Genomic DNA, 16408 nt, shown 5'->3' on the forward strand with positions numbered 1-16408 from the left:
CTCCATAGCAGATCTCCCGTGCATCAGGCATTGAGACACTCATCATCTACGACTTGTTTTCTTCCGTGGCGTCCTCCTCCTTGGCAGCCTCCTGAGGCTTGGCCTCGCCGGTGGCCTCGCCCTCGGTACCCTTGTTCTTCATGTACTGTTCATAAACACTGAGAGCCTCATCGACCTTGGAGCGCAGAGCCTCCTCATCCTCGAGCCTGGTAGTATATTAGCATACGCATATCAAAGATAGCATGAAAAGGGCACTCACAGGCTGAGAAGCTCGGTGTTATCCATCTCCAGAAGCATACCAGTGATCTTACCAGCCAGCTCAGGCTGCTGGGCCTGGATCTTGGGATACAGAGCCTCACCCAGCATCTGCTTCTGCTGAGGAGCGGGGGCGGCAGCGAGAGACTGGGCGGTGATTCCAGCAGCGGGAGCTTCGTCGCCACGGGCGGCGGGCTGGGCGTTCTGTCCGCGACCACCCTGGCCGGGACGACCCATCTGACCCTGAAGAGGGACACCACCGCGACCCTGTCCGTAGCCAGGACCACGCATACCCTGGCCCATGGGCATACCAGGGACCTGACCGCGGCCACCAGCACCACGTCCGAACTGCACCTGACCCATCTGGGGGTAGCCCATACCGTTAGGGATGCCACCGGGGCCCATAGCGCCCATAGGGATGCCCTGAGCGAAGTTGGGAGGAATCTGCTGGTTAGGGCCCATGCCACGTCCACCCTGCTGGCCAGGGAAAGGACCGGGGTACTGGCCGGGGCGACCACCAGGCACACCCATCATCATACCAGGCTGGGGAGCGAAAGGAAGACCGCCACGCTGGCCACCGGGGATGAAACCCTGCTGGCCAGGGCCGTAGAAGACAGCGGGCTGCATGTACTATGGATATCAGCATCAGTTCGTAAGAAGAGAGAATAAAAATTAACTTACAGGCTGCGGCATTCCAGCGGCAGCAGCGGCCTGCTGTTGTCTGATGGTGTTACGGGCCTGGATGCTAGCCTCAAGCTGGCTGCGACGAACATCCTTGCGCTGGGCCAGAGCGACGTAGAGGGGCTTGCCGTTAATCATTCTCTGGTTCATCTCGGTGACGGCCTTGGAGGCCTCATCGGGGCTACTGAAGCAAACGAAACCGAAGCCCTTGCTCTTACCAAGGAGCTTCTTGTCCGACTTCTCGGTCTTCTTCTCCTTGTCATCGCCAGACTCCTTGGCGGCCTCCTCGGTCTTCTCAGTCTCCTCGGGCTTCTCGTTCTCCTTGGTAGACTCTTCCTTCTTCTCATCGGACTCGGGGGTCGAAGTACGCTCAATGTTGGTGTCGCGCATGACCTTCGCGGAGGTGATGGTACCATATGGACCGAAGAGCTCGCGCAGCTTCTCATCATCGATGTCGTCGGTGAGGTTCTTAACGTACAGGTTGACACCCTGGTACTTGGAGGCCTTCTCGAGACGAGCGGCTTCGTACTGCTTACGCAGCTCCTCCTCACGCTCGTGCTTCTTCTGGGCACGGCCGACGTAGAGCTTCTGGCCCTTGACGTCCTTGTCGTTCATCTCATCGACGGCGGCCTGCGCGCTGTCGTGGGTGGAGTAGTTGACGAAGCCGAAGCCACGGCTCTTACCCTCCTGGTCACGGCTCAGGGTGGCGGAGGTGATCTCACCGAACTTCTCGAACATAGTACGGAACTCCTCCTCGGTGACCTCCTGGTCGAGGTTCTTAATGTAGACGTTAGTGAAGTTAGCCTTCATCTCCTCGAACTTGCTCTGACGGTCCTTCTTAGAGATGTGGTGGCCGACAAAGACCTTCTTGTCGTTCAGGAGCATGCCGTTAACGTGCTTAATAGCGTTGTTGGCGGCCTCGGCGGTCTCGTAGTGGACAAAACCGTAGCCCTTGGAGTTGGAGAATTCGTCCTGGGCGACCTTGCAGCTCAGAATGTTACCGAAAGCTGCGAAGGTGTCGTGGAGAGCCTTGTTATCGATGGCAGCATCGAGGTTCTTAATGAAGACGTTGCCCTGGCCAGTCTTGCGCAGAGCGGGGTCACGCTGGGACCACATGATACGGCAGGGCTTGCCCTTGATAAGAGTGTAGTTGAGGTCCTCGAGGGCGCGCTCACCGTCGGCGGTGTTGTTGTAGTTGACGTAGGCATATCCGAGGGAGCGTCTGGTGACGGCGTCACGGCAAACACGGATGGAAGCGACCTGGCCGATGGAGGAGAAGAGCTCGTACAGCATAGCCTCGGTCACGGAGGGGTCGAGTTCACCGACATAGAGGGAAGCCGAGTGAGGCTGAGAGGTGGTGGGAGTGGCGGAGGTCTCAGCGGTAGACTCGGCCGCAGGGGCAGCGGGAGTGGTGCTGGTCTCAGGAGTGCCGTTGACCGGAGTCTCGGCGGCGGGGGTGGTGGCAGCCTCAGCAGACATTTTGGATTTTTGGATTTTCTGGGAGGATGAAGGGATTCTGTTAGGTAGGAAGATTGTTAGCCGAAGATTCGGGATATCAGGGAGTGAGTGGGATGACGACGATTGGGGTGATCCAGCGCGGTGTCACAGTTCCGTCACTGATAAGACAGGGGAGAAGTAGACGCGGGCAGATCTCAGACACGTGCGATAACACAGAGGAATGTCAACAACAGGCGAGTAGAGGATGGAGACCTCTGGACGTCACGAGAAGTGAAAGATCAGATATCCCCACGCAGGCCCAAACACACTGCGAGATAGACGATCCGACCAACACCAGAAGGACAACCAGATCAATGACACAAGAGACAGGGGATCAACCAGATACGAGAGACAGCGAAGGGGAAGTGATGAAAAAAACACACAGCGACGCGATCACGAGAGGCGAAAAAGGGAACGGGAAATCTTGCACACACCGCACAAGTGGGAAAATCCGGGAGCAGGAGAAGGATTGGCTAACTCTTTTTTCTTGGGTTTTCCGGGTTTTTTTGGGATTATTTCAAAGAAATAATATATTTTTTTTCCGATATAGAGATTGGAAAAAAAGAGGAGGGGAGTGAAGAAGAAGGAGGGCGTAGAAGAGAAGAAGGACGAGGCGGAAGAGAGAAAGAAAGAAAGAGAGGAAGAAATCACGGGATTTTGGAGGGGAAGAACTTTTTTTTTTTTTGGTATCTAAATTTTCATTTTCATTTTGCACTTTTGCAGTGCCAGGTCGCTAGTCTACTTCGGGCTAGTCGGTGGGTCACGGGATGTTAGCTGACTCATCCTCGTGCCTGTCAATCAACATGAATATCATCAACAACATAAATTGACGCCAGCTATGCTACCCATTCTATCCATCCTGTATCAACTCAGGTCAAAGCCCGCCCCTGAATTCACCGCGTACAACAGCTTCTCCCGCAGCGTGTTCGCGTCCGTATACCGCGGCAGCTTCAACAAATTCACACACGTACTCGTACTTGGCAGCCGCTCCTGGTCATCACTCGAGTCCCGGATGCTAAACCGTGGGTTCAGGTGGCTAAATCCCAGTAGAGGCGCCCGCGGCGTCGACGTCACAAACCGTAACACCTTCTGACGCTCCTCGTTGGTCATCTTCTCCATCACCTCCCAGAAAAGTCGCACTGTCGGGTGCTCCTGTTGGTCATCTCCAATGCTGTACAGTCCACCGTAGAGCGTATTCCGTCGCAGGTCCATCACGTCCACGTCTCCGGACTCCCCCCGTACCAGCGTCTGCAGCTCCGACTGGTTGAACATCGACAGCCACGACGGCTGGATGATCTGGCCCAATCCCTGCAGGAATGCATTCGTTTGGAGCGCCGGTTGTACTTGGAGACGGTACCGGGCGATGTACGAGATATACACCAGGCGGTTCTGGTTCGTCACCGGAATGTCCGATCCGTTCGCCTTCAAATCCCGCGTGATCGTGCGACTCCGCGCGTCCGGAAGGGGGATCGTGTCCGTCACCGTAAAATTCAACGCAAAGTCTTCCACATCGCCGGGGTAGTTTTTCAGTTGGAGCTGCACGAACGGAGCCGTTAGCATGTGCCGAATGAATCAGGTGCAATCCTCAATCACTTACCAGACCCTGATACAGACCCTGGTCCAGGTCTTTGAGGTCATTCAGATTAGCCCGGTATGCAGTCTCTCGCTGGGCCGACCCGGTGCCCCCTGTCAAGGCCCACTTCAGCAGGAAGAACGGAGCAAAATTCACATCAACCAAGATCCCCTCGTAGAGGCACTTGCCAATGACGCGGCCCAGAAACTCGTACCGCCGAAGCAAGTCGCGGACGGCCTCGTTCCACTCCGGGCTACTCTCGACAAATCCGAGTTGCTTCAGCATCTCTCGGCGCCGTTCCACCGCGGCGGGGTTCGGGTACAACAAGTGTTGGTCATTCTCCTCAAAGAGATTGGAATCATTCGTGGATCGGAAGGCCTCGTTGGTGACGCTTGTTAGGAATTCTTTCGTCACTCCGCCGCCGTCAATGCCTGCCTCGGCTGTGTTGAACTTATCGATGAACGTAATCTGAATCGGCTCTTTCAGCCCCTCCCCAAGCTCGTAGAACTCATCGAACGCATCATCAAACACGCTTTCACGCCGGATATTCGCGTGATGCCGACTGAGGATGTCCTGCGCTGCAGACCGCCCTTCAAGGAGACGTCCCATCGAGGCCTGCGCGACGGACATCCTCCAAGCATCTGGGTCAATAAATCCCTGCCTTCGCCGAACCTGATCCCGGTAAATAAATTCACGGAATATTTGCACCCGTGTCGGGAAAGGAATGAAGAATGGCATGTTTCGGAGTATCTCCAGCCGGGGTGCCACTGCTTCCAGCTGCTTCCGCCGAGCCGCCTGTTGCTGGCGTCGTCGGAGAGCCTCGATGCGACGCGCCTGTTGAGCACGTCCGGTACCAACCAGCCCCAAAGAGGGTTCGTAGTATGCATCATCCATGAGGGAATCTTGGTCTTCTTCCTCCTCGTCGTCCTGGAGTTGATGGCGGTTCTCCTCCTCCGCCACGACGGCAGGTATGAATCCTTCCATATCAAAACGGCTAGTCATCAGCCAATGCCCCTCCGGAAGAAACTTGCGTCTAGAATCACGCTCGTGGATCATCCGTAGCAGGCCTGTCACCAGACCCTTGAAGTAGTCCAGTGGGATGCCGGTAACTCCGGGGAGCCCTTTCTCTTTGTTTTTCATCTCTAGGTCCTTAATGCTAGTCACTGAGTCGGAAGGCGGCGGCAGAGAGCTGAAGTAACTGCGTATACTGCCAGTATCCTGCGTTGCCGGCTCATTCTGGTTCAAGTCGGCCGAGTTCCAGTACAAGGTGAACGCGAGATTCTTGAGGAAGACAGTCATGTCCTTGATATCGTTCAGAGGCAATGCACTCTCTTTCGTCCACGAAATCTGCGTGTTCGAGGAGGCAGTGAATGAGGAGTCACTGGAGAAAAACTCCTCGTCATCCATCACCTTCAAGACGAACGTGTAGAGCTCAAGGAAAAGGAGAATTATCATCCATTCCTCGTCTCTCTCGGTTTGTGACATGTTAGCCCATCTCGGTTCCTTCGAGTCGTCTGCCGGTTTCAATAACGACAACACTTTCGCGGAGTCCTGGCTAATTGTCGCGAAGATCCTGCTAGCTCTAGACGCTTGCCAGAAATATTTGATTGCTGGGATACGTGAGCCAGACCCGCCCGTCGTCTGGTCACTAGAGGTGGCGGATCCCAAATACAACCACATTCGGATATCATCGCCCCGACGGGGGAAGACCCGTAAAAGAGTCAATGCGTATGTCGCGAGAATCTTGGCCTCCCTAGATGCGTCCGACTGTGCATCCGCCAGCTCTCCCTGAGATAATCTGGTAGATTGGAGCTGGGATAGTAGACCCGTGATACTCCTCTGTTTAACAAGGCTCACCAGCTGCTCCTTGACAAACGGATGCAGATATGATTTTTCTGGCGAATCTTCATCGGGGGCCTCCTCCGACTCTAGCCGTCGCGAGATATGGGTTGCAGTAGAATTCAACAGTTCCGAAACGACTTTCACAAACCCGGGTTCAGGCGCTTGATGCCCGGCTTGGCCGCCTAGCGCGTACCGGTGAAAGTATATAAAATAAGAGAGCAGCCAGAGACGGGCATCTATCTGCTGGGGGTCATGAATTTCACCAGCAGTCTGTGCCTGGAGAGGTCCCAACGCCGACGAAAGCAGCTTGTAGTTGATGCTGTTGGCTAAGATGTCGAGCGTCCCCAGATAGGAGGGTAGATCTGGGACAGTTAGATAGCTCTTCGCAAACCACTCATACGCCGTGAGGGTCTCTGACGTGATGGGTCGTAGCAAGGCTAGAACACTTTGGGAGAGATTCTCGCCGGAGAGACGGCACTTGTCGCCGAGAAGCCGGATATTCGTCGTGAGCAACGCCATGACGGAGTAATACACCTGTGCAAGCCGGGCTAGTTGCTTCGGTATCAATCCGGACAGAAACTCCAGCAGCTCCAGCAAAGACACTGTGGCGTGAGCTGGCACTGGGCGCGATGTCGCAGTCTGCAACACTCCGAGGGTCAGACGGGCGAGACGCCTGAGCGGAGTCGTCCATTCCCCTTCCGTGGCGATCGTGGGGACTTCCTGAAGCGTCTTCTGAAAGGCATGGGAAAACCAAACCAGTCGGACGACGTCTCCGGCCTCCCGGGGCTCCATGAACTGCACCAACAGCCGTAACTGAGATAGACACGCTGCGGCGGTCCTATACGGAGTCAAAGCGATCAGGGGGGCATCCGAGCGGCTGGCCAGCTCGTCAAACGGCAGTCGATCGCCCGACCTCTGTTCCTCGACAGCATCCCACTCTGCCCGATATGTCTTCCGAGTCGTCCTCCGACACCGATAGCCCCGCCATGTTCGTTGGATGAGACGGCTGGCGCTCAGCCGGTCTCGTTCCTGCTGTCTCGCTAACCGCTCCTGCTGTGCAATTGCCAACGTATTCTGCGGGCCAGATCCGTGGGGGTTCTGTCGTCCAGCGGGGTATGCGGCGAAGGGGTTGGTGGTGCGGCCTCCGAGATTCACCTGCCGCGGACGGCGCGAGTTGCCCGTGAAGGACTGGAACATAGCTCCGTTCAGGTCACTCGAGTTCAAAGATGGGTGTGAATACCAGATCCACTAGTTGATAAGATCACTGGGGAGGTTCAAAAGCCGGTCGCCCACGGCTCCATGCCGTAGAGCAAGGTAGAGCTTGGAGGTTGGTTGATCGCGGGAGTTAGACGGTTGATGATGGATGACATCGGCGGAGTAGACGCCTCAGCAGGGCACTATCGCCACGTCCCAAAGGCGGCAGAGGGCTTATTGCCACTCACTTGAGCCCTCGAAGCTTCCATCAGGGGATTCATAATCATAATCTAATGATAAACCGGATGGAGTGAGAAACTCTGTCCCTGGTATATCTCTTCAGCCCGTTCTCTTATAATACTTTATCAGTTTGGTGTTATGGGGCATCTCAACTCGATATATATATCACCGACATTCTTAACCCCTACGGTATATACACTCGTGCACTACAACCTATTCGAGTATAATACTCTCACCTGTGTTGAATATTGATTCCATTATCGAATCACTTTCTATAACATTCAAAACACAAGAAACTGAGATGCAAGACCCATATATGCGCCACAAACCAGTAAAGCATCAAAAAGTGTGCCAGGGACCACGGCAGTCCATGTGCCCCAGAAGCCTAGTCTTCCACCTGACAATCCAATCTCGACCAGACCACGGCCATCCACGTATACTGTACATATAATACAAAAGCCGAGACGAACAATGAAGAGGGATAAGCGACCGCCGTCGATACGGCCGTTGACATCCAGCACGGACGTATCCCAGCTGGGAGTCGAAGTGATAGACCGAAGAATCCGCTAATATGCGAGCGTCGTAGTGATTCATAGCAACCGCATCCATGGACTATTGGCGAGCCGTCTCGTTCGACTCGCCCTTCTCGATCCGTTCCTGCTCCAGCACCTCCCGGCCGTTGTCCGATGCCCACAAGTCGAGGAAGTCCTTTCCGCCGAACGCGCGTTCGACAATGGCGACATCCCCGTTATCCTTCTCAACTTCCCGGGTGTATTTGCCTTTCGTCGGGGTCATGCGATTCGTCACAAACGGCGTGAGCTGTCCACGCCAATTGTCAGTAGCCATTCGCGCAACCAAGGCCGCTACGCGACCCCCAGGCCACATGCGCACTCACCTTGAACTGATCCAAATCCTCCGGTACCACATACGTGCGCACCTTTTTCCAGTCGATCACGTAGGATCCGTTCTTTGCGAAGTAACCCACCGACCCGGTCCGGTTTCCCTTGTAGTAACCACCGTTGACCTGCTTTGTCGTCAGGCGCAGGCGCGCCATCATCGGCTGTGAAGGCTTGAACATCGCGGAGAATTGTGAGGATCGACTCAATCCGAGAAGCCGAACAATTCGCGGAGGGAGAACAGGCAGGGCTGGGAGAAGGAAGGATGTGAGAGGGTCAGACGGCGCTGGTTGAAGCTCCGCGGGCGCCAAGACCAATTTTTCTCTCCGCCCGCATCGCAATCGAGACCCGGCAGAAAAAATAAAAAAAAGTTCCAACTCCGCAATCTTCTGTTGCTGAGCAGTTTGACGACGCTCGCAACCTTTTATTATCTCGTCTGTTGGGCATCTGCTCTTTTATTTCAATACTTGCTCGACTTTGACCGGCAAAAAAAAAAATAAAAAATAAAAATGCCTCGCAAATCAACCCAGTTGCGCCGTCCGAAAGACCATCCGACGCAGCAGCCTCCCAAGAGAAAGAGCCGGAAGGCGCTGGACGCTTTTGCCATTGCTGAGAGTGAAATTCCCACAAGGCTCGGGGTTCGACGTTCCCGTCTAGGTGACGACGATGACTTTTCCAAGCGCAAGCGCCATCCTGCGCGGGACATGGACGACGACGACGACGATTCGGACGGCCCCAACAACAAGCGCCGACGCACCGGTGATGACTCCGATTTCGATGAAAATGCTGGCAGTGATGGGGAAGGCCACCGGTGGAGATTAGGGGAGGTTGATAGCGACGATGATGAGGAACTTGACAGTGATGAGGCCATGGGATCCAGCGACGAGGAACGATTCGATGGGTTCTCTTTCCGGGGAAGCTCGAAATCCGCACCAAAGAAAAAGAAACAGCCGTCGAAGAAAAGCGACCGCAACATCTCGCTGTCTGAAGACGTGGAAGACGGTGAATCTGAGGAGGGGTCTGATGAAGACGAGGATGATCTCGGCGAGGATGCCGTCGATTTGTTGACTGCTTGGGACATGAATACTGCTGCTGAGGAAGAAGAGAAGACGGAACAGGCCGCAAAAGCGAAAAAGCAGACCAGCGACGACGAGTCTGAAGAGTACGATTCCGAAAGCGAGGGGGAAGATGACAGCGATGCCAACGAGGACGACGACGACCTGTCGTTGCCGGAAGACGAGGCGGACGAGCATGGACTCTCCAAGCTACAGAACTTTGTCAATTCTATGGAGACCGCGTCTACTAAAAAGTCATCACGCAAGACCACCGGCAGCCATGAACACAGCGCCCCTACGGAGTTTGGGTTGGCTTCTACAAGAAAATTGACGGCTGCCGACCTTCTACCATCCATCACGGATTCCCGCCTGAAGAACTCTCTCAAACATGTCGACAGCGCTGTGGCCGCACAGAAAAGCTCATCTGGGATCCCGGGTAAGTTGGATGCCCCTCTCGCTAAACGCCAACAAGACAAGCTCGACCGCGCAGCCGCCTACGAGAAGAGCAAGGAAACCCTTGACCGCTGGCTCGATACCGTCAAAGCTAATCGCCGCGCGGAGCACCTCGTCTTTCCTCTCCCGGATCCTAATGCCCAGCAGTCCCTCCGCCTGGGCACAGTCAAGCCCCAGAATGACCTTGAGAGCACGATCCAAAATATTCTTGTTGAGAGTGGCCTTGCGGAGGAAAACGGAAAGGACGCCGAAGACCAAGTCCAAGAGTTCGAGGAGTTGCAAGCCCGGAAGCTGCCTCTGGAGGAGATCAGAGCGCGGAGAGCCGAGTTGCGGAAGCGTCGTGATCTGATGTTCCGAGAGGAGGTGCGCGCCAAGCGGATTAAGAAGATCAAGAGCAAATCGTACCGTCGTGTGCATCGTCGAGAGCGCGAGAAGCTGGAACAGCAAGAAAGACAAGCTCTGCTCGAAGCTGGCGTGGACCCGGATGAGGAGGAGCGCGAGGCTAACGAGCGCCGGAGAGCCGAGGCGAGAATGGGGTCTAAGCACAAGGACAGCAAGTGGGCTAAGAGCCTGAAACAGACCGGGCGCACAGCCTGGGACGAGGAGGCTCGGCTTGGAGTGGCCGATCTGGCCCTGAAAGAAGAGGAGTTACGGAAGAGAATTGAGGGCAAACGTGTTACCCGTGGTGATGATGACTACTTGGGGTCTTCCAGCTCGGAGTCTGAGGACGAGAATCCGTGGGACGAAGAGGCTGCGTCTGATGCTGAAAAGCGCAAGCTCCAGAAGAAGCTCAGTAAGCTTGAGGGCGGCGATGAGGCGAAACCCGAATATTCTGGTCCCCACGCCAAGTTGCTTTCCATGAAATTCATGCAAAACGCCGAAGCTGCGCGGAAAGCCCAGAATGACGCTGAGCTCCGGCAACTCAATCGGGAACTTCACGGAGAGGAATCCCAGTCCGAGGCGGAGTCTGAAGTTGGTCGGCGGAAATTTGGCCACACAGAGGGGACCAAATCGAGTAAGGAGAAGGCCCAAACTACTTCCCGGAACGAGTTTGAGGAGGCTCCTGGATCGGATGATGAGGAGAATCACGCACGAAGCGCGGACGAAGATGTGAATATGGTGCTCAATCGCCCTGCAGAGAAGAAACCGGCAGAACGCTCTGGGGCCAAGTCGCAGGGACGTCGTCCCAATGGAGATTCAAAGGCCACGGAAGAGCCCGCCGAAGAAGAAAACCCATGGCTGGTTCAAACGAATAGAACTAATCGCCGGGCCCAAGTGGATGATTCTCAACAGACCGTTGACATTGCCGTGAACGATGCTAAGATGCCTGCGCCCGGCCATAAGGGAGCATCGAGCGCCCAAGTGGCCAAGCCATCTACGTCCTCCAAGAAGCAACACTTGGAAGAAACTAGCGATAGCGATGGTGAGAGTGTTCCGGTCCTTCTCAAGAACCATGATCTCGTGAAGAGGGCTTTTGCTGGGGATGAGGTCGTACAAGATTTCGAGCAGGAGAAGCAAGATACTATCCGCGAGGAAGATGACCAGGTGATCGACAATACCTTGCCTGGTTGGGGCAGCTGGACCGGCGAAGGAGTCAGCAAGAAACAGCAGAAGCGGCAGAAGCGTTTCCTCACCAAGGTGGAAGGTGTGAAGCCACAGAGTCGTCAGGATGCGAAGCTCTCTCGTGTCATTATTAACGAGAAGCGAATCAAGAAGGTAAGATGCGACTGACGCTATGCACCATGGAGTTTTGTGCTGACTTTCTCCCTCTCAACAGAACAACAGGTATCTCGCGACTCAGCTTCCTCACCAGTTTGAGACCAAACAACAGTACGAACGGTCTCTACGGATGCCGCTTGGCCCCGAATGGACGACGAAGGAAACTCTACAGAGCGCAACCAAGCCTCGCGTGATTATGAAGCAGGGCATCATCAAGCCAATGGAGAAGCCTATGGTTTAAGTGATGGTTGGAATGTGGGACAGAGGGAAAGAGGAAAGGGACCAATGGGGATGGTATTAGTTGAGCATTTCCTTCGACTTTATACTCTTGGATGCGATGTGATGCGTAATAACGCATGGTGTGTCTGACGCATTTGATTATGATACCAAATGAAAGACTGGATTACTGTTTAGTTGGCGCATGATCTTGGTTATGCCTGTTCTTTTCTCTCCATCTTTCTGTCCTTTGCTTTTTCGCCGGGTGATCATTATGTGCAGGATGACCATCTCTCTGGACAAGGGTCCCCGAGATCCATGAAGTCGGTGATCAGGTCATCCTGTCCCTCAGTATGTTTCGACTTTAGTGCCTACGATAAAGTTCTTTCATCGGATGGCTTCCATCGTGCTCACGATTCATGCACTGTAACCATCTCCACAACACATCCAAATCACACGCAGAGGGGGAGGGGCACCTCCACCGCGGGCGACGACCACATGGTTTGAAGGCCTTGATCCTCTCGTGGAATGCTGGCTGAATCGGAGCGGTGGTCCGTGGCGACAAGGGTCCAACCATGACTGGAATGTGGTCTCGCCGGCAATCATGATCCCTACTTTAGGGCTTGGCGGCGAGGAATTGCAGCTGGTTGGGATGTGGAATTCGTCAAGGGTGAAAATGACTATGACAGTCCTCGTATTCGCGATGTAGTAGCAATCAGTAAAGCATGGAGTAGACGAGAGCGACAGTTGAGGTTAAATAGAACCAGAGGGAAGAGTATCTCGTTGCCTACTGACGGCGTGGTCGTGGTTGCTCCACAGCGGGACAAGCAACTCCAACATCGCATATCCTCTCTCCCTGTTAACCACCACAACTCCCCTCTCGCTCCCTCGACAGTCGTGATCGGCAAGGTCAACTACAACAGGGAGACTCGATCAGCCGGTTCCATCGACTGAACTATATCACCCCTCCAACGGTTAGTCATGAAGATGCTCTATAGTGGAGACTGTCCGCCCTGGACAAACCGTCTCAATGGCCTCTGCACAGTTGCACATTCCAAACCCCCCTTGACCCTACATTGCTTGTCTCGTTGAGCATGTTTGTTCTTGTTGTACCAGACTAACTCCTGTAGATCCACCTCGTCGTCATACGGGACAGCCGCTCTCGACCAAGACAGCCGTGTCATCTGGCATCCCTTCTCGCGGCAACGGAGTTGTTGGTGCGGACGTCGTCAGATTCTTGAGGCCGCCTCTGGAATTTCTTTAGACTTCAATCTGGTGAGCCATCTCCTATTTGAAAATGTCGTCCACCATGCCGTACTCGTGCTTCTGGAACCCCAATTGTTTGGCATACTTCCCCTGCGCATATTGCGACTGCGGCTACACGCCTGAGTCCAAGTCCTTCTTTTTCCTATTATACTACACGACCGTCAACACGTTTCTCTCTCTATCATTAATTTCCTATAACCATACATCCTCTACCGTTGTCCAATTCCCTCACTATGGGGAAGAGGCCCCCGACATGGCGTGCACCAGTCATGCTAACATGGCTTCTTGCCGTAGAAAACGCTCTTGGAGCTCCAAAGCCAACGAAGCCAACCCCATTTAAGACCCAATATCCTCCTGCAGAAGCGAGGCTTCTTATACCTGCAACCCACGGCGTGAGTATCGAGCCGTCCAATCGCATGTGCTCCTTCTAACGGGTGTGCTAGGTCTACCATACAGCGCTTGAGCGTGAGGGCCATCAGGTCCAAGAGCCAAAAGCAAGCCCAACAACCGGTGGACCATTGAATAATTTCATCCACGGTATACTGGACGGTAGCGACTCGCTTGTTAACGATCTATTTGACCTTGGGGGAGACAAGGACAAGGACGGGGAGCAATCAGACCCAAAACCAACATCGCCAGCAGGCAATAAGCCAAACACGGGAGATAGCGGACCAGTGACCCAACCAGCTCCGAAACCAACGGAACCGCCAAAGAATACCGAACCTCCAAAGGAGCCAGAACCACCAAAGAACACCGTCCCGTCAAAGGACACAGAAGATCCAAAAAAGCCGGAACCGCTCAAGAGCACGGAGCCTCCCAAACCAACGGGAGCGACGAAACCTACCCATAGTTCTAAGGCACCAGCTGACGAGTCCGAGTCAAACAACATCCACACAAAGCCTACAGAAGCCCCTACAGCTCCCGATAACCCGGAGAGACCTCAAGGTTAGCAACGCCATCCTCAATGATATGCTCTTCATACTCATAAAGCACTGCCAGGGGGGCCCACTACCGCCATGGCGAACCAACAAGACGTCTTCGTACCGGTGGCTACTGGCCCCATCCCACAAACTATCAGCGCACGAAATGACCATCCAGTTCCGAAGAATCATGTATGTTGAATTCCACTGTGCTCGTCAGAGCTAGTCCTGACTTTCACAGGTCCGCTCGGATAGACCAATCGAGACCAACAAGTTCTATGCTGGGCTTTACTTGGGGACTCAGACCAACGCCTCATTTACGATGCCATACAGCCTTGCTTGGTCCAAGGGAACAGGGAATCTGCAAAGTTGGGGCATGGGAATATCCCACGTCGAGATGGATAAGGTTGCACTAGGACCGCCTGAGGACAATATTCCGGGGAAACCTGTGAAATATTATGTCAACCCCATCGGAATCCAGTCAATGATTCTGTCGGCACAAGAGCTGCAGAATCAAACAGTGCTCAATGTGGAAAACCCATTGGCGTTCTCAGCCAATGCTGTACTTCAACCCCGCGACGGGTCAAGGGAAAGGATCACGTTCCCTGTGCTGCAAGGCATGGGATTCGTGACTGGCATATATTCCGGTCTCCAGCCAAATGTTGAAAGTGCAGTCGGATATACGAAGGTTGTTTCTGCAGGCTCTCCACGACCTGGAATCTTCAAATACGTTGCGTCCCTCATTGACGGGACTACATGGCTTATCTACTATACTCCTCAGGATGGAAAGGATCCAGGCCCTCGTCTGGAGTCGGCGCATCTGTTGCGTGGCCCTCTTGGGTGGTCTGGCACTATCCAGGTGGCGAAGAACCCCGCTGGTGTTTCGGGAGAGAAGCTGTACGACAATTCTGCCGGTGTCTATGCGGTGCAAGGCTCTGTGTCTGGTGCCGTGTCTGACCGCACCGGAACCTACCAACTTGCATGGGCTAAAGATGGGAAAGATCCGGAGCGCACGCCGCTGATGATGTTCGCTCTTCCTCATCATCTGGAATCCTTTGACAACAGTACGCAGGGTCGTGCAACCAATATCACGCTCCGCACTACAACAAAAGGTATGGCGGCGGCGGTAATTGGGGAGTCCTGGACCTTCGTCGAGCCTGACCTTCCCGTCGACATGGGCTTTGCCCCCTGGTCAACCTCTGAAGGAAGCATCAATAAACTTTCTGCCAGAGCGCAGAAAGTTCTTACCGATGTGGCACCGACTGAACTTAAGCAGGATGTTAACAATCAAACGGATCTAAACAGCATGTACTACAGTGGCAAAGCATTTAGCAAAATCGCAACGCTTGTTTACACAGTTGATAAGCTGGGAGGAAACCCCCAGATGGCGGCCCAGACTTTGGACGATCTGAAGAAGGCTCTCGCAAAGTTCGTCAACAACAAGCAACAGTTCCCCTTGATATATGACAACGTGTGGAAGGGTGTGGTATCATCCGCGAGCTACGATGGTGGTGATTCGGGCGCCGACTTCGGAAACACTCTTTACAACGACCACCACTTCCACTATGCGTACTTCATCCACGCTGCAGCCATTATTGGTGCCCTTGATCCCGACTGGATCCAGCACAATAAGGATTGGGTTAACATGTTGGTTCGCGATGCAGGCAACTCTGCATCCAACGACCCGCTGTTCCCCTTCTCGCGCGGATTTGACTGGTACCACGGTCACTCTTGGGCCAAGGGTCTATTCGAGTCGTATGATGGCAAAGACCAGGAATCCACGTCGGAAGACATGATGTTCGCCTATGCACTGAAGATGTGGGGCAAGACTGTTGGGGATCCCAGTATGGAGGCGCGGGGAAATTTGATGCTGGGGGTGCTCAGGCGCTCTCTGCGTAATTACTTCCTTCTCGAGGAAGAAAACAAGAATCACCCCGAGAAGTTCGTTCCTAACAAGGTCACTGGAATTGTACGTTTCTCCTATCCATTTCATTCGAGACAGGGAGATGGTCTAACAGTCTTCTAGCTCTTCGAGAACAAGGTTGACCACACGACTTACTTCGGGGCTAATCTGGAATACATCCATGGGTATGATAAACCTCGTCCGACATGGCGGTAAAGAAACTAACGTGCCGGCAGGATCCATATGCTGCCATTGATGCCGGCTTCTGCTTATGTGCGGAGCAGGAAGTTCGTTAAGGAGGAGTGGGAGGCTCTGTTTGCGCCCCAGGCGGCTGACCCAGCCTCGAAGGTAGGTGGAGGCTGGAAGGGCGTCCTTTATGCCAATCTTGCCATCATCAATCCGGAAGAATCTTGGAAATTCTTTGCGCAATCAGATTTCAACTATACTTGGATTGACCAAGGCGCTTCTCGGACGTGGTATCTCGCGTACGCTGCTGGTGAGTAAATTCCTGTCTCTGCTGATTGCATGTTGAAATGAGTTGAGCTGACGGTGGCCTTAGGCCTTGGCGGAGCTCCGTCGTAAGGAGTAGGAGTCTGATCGTTTTCTTTTCTGATATATTTGATAGAGAGATGATGACTGTTGATGGACGAGTATTTTCTTATTTCGGAATGTTGATATTGAAGCCATGACCAGTTCGT

The 16408-nt window shown here is 54.0% G+C and overlaps 5 protein-coding genes across 5 annotated transcripts; 2 read left to right on the forward strand and 3 right to left on the reverse strand.

The window, feature by feature from the left end:
* Window positions 1-183: 183 nt before the first annotated feature.
* Window positions 184-3107, reverse strand: pab1 (polyadenylate-binding protein). The gene is made up of 3 exons (XM_073690232.1): window positions 2868-3107; window positions 937-2452; window positions 184-885 (listed from the first exon to the last, which is right to left on the reverse strand). Exons 2-3 carry the CDS (start codon window positions 2413-2415, stop codon window positions 256-258), a joined length of 2109 nt encoding a protein of 702 aa, XP_073546408.1. The 5' UTR covers window positions 2416-2452; window positions 2868-3107; the 3' UTR covers window positions 184-255.
* Window positions 2492-3107, forward strand: BDV59DRAFT_181396 (uncharacterized protein). The gene has a single exon (XM_073690233.1). It carries the CDS (start codon window positions 2508-2510, stop codon window positions 3009-3011), a length of 504 nt encoding a protein of 167 aa, XP_073546409.1. The 5' UTR covers window positions 2492-2507; the 3' UTR covers window positions 3012-3107.
* A 16-nt stretch (window positions 3108-3123) lies between these two features.
* BDV59DRAFT_61698 (uncharacterized protein) lies at window positions 3124-7187 on the reverse strand. Its single transcript, XM_073696772.1, has 2 exons — window positions 4031-7187; window positions 3124-3969 (listed from the first exon to the last, which is right to left on the reverse strand). Exons 1-2 carry the CDS (start codon window positions 7043-7045, stop codon window positions 3298-3300), a joined length of 3687 nt encoding a protein of 1228 aa, XP_073546410.1. The 5' UTR covers window positions 7046-7187; the 3' UTR covers window positions 3124-3297.
* A 285-nt stretch (window positions 7188-7472) lies between these two features.
* BDV59DRAFT_181398 (mitochondrial 54S ribosomal protein mL41) lies at window positions 7473-8438 on the reverse strand. Its single transcript, XM_073690234.1, has 2 exons — window positions 8178-8438; window positions 7473-8101 (listed from the first exon to the last, which is right to left on the reverse strand). The coding sequence occupies exons 1-2, from the start codon at window positions 8358-8360 to the stop codon at window positions 7895-7897; spliced, it is 390 nt and encodes a 129-aa protein (XP_073546411.1). The 5' UTR covers window positions 8361-8438; the 3' UTR covers window positions 7473-7894.
* A 249-nt stretch (window positions 8439-8687) lies between these two features.
* BDV59DRAFT_203247 (Utp14 protein-domain-containing protein) lies at window positions 8688-16292 on the forward strand (the record flags this gene model as incomplete). The annotated part of the gene is made up of 8 exons (XM_073694229.1): window positions 8688-11402; window positions 11464-11640; window positions 13331-13832; window positions 13887-13999; window positions 14049-15776; window positions 15834-15895; window positions 15947-16206; window positions 16270-16292. The coding sequence occupies 8 exons, from the start codon at window positions 8688-8690 to the stop codon at window positions 16290-16292; spliced, it is 5580 nt and encodes a 1859-aa protein (XP_073546412.1).
* Window positions 16293-16408: the final 116 nt, after the last annotated feature.

Source organism: Aspergillus ambiguus, assembly GCF_047715705.1.
Source record: "Aspergillus ambiguus strain CBS 117.58 unplaced genomic scaffold BDV59scaffold_23, whole genome shotgun sequence".
Taxonomy (NCBI): Eukaryota; Fungi; Ascomycota; class Eurotiomycetes; order Eurotiales; family Aspergillaceae; genus Aspergillus; species Aspergillus ambiguus.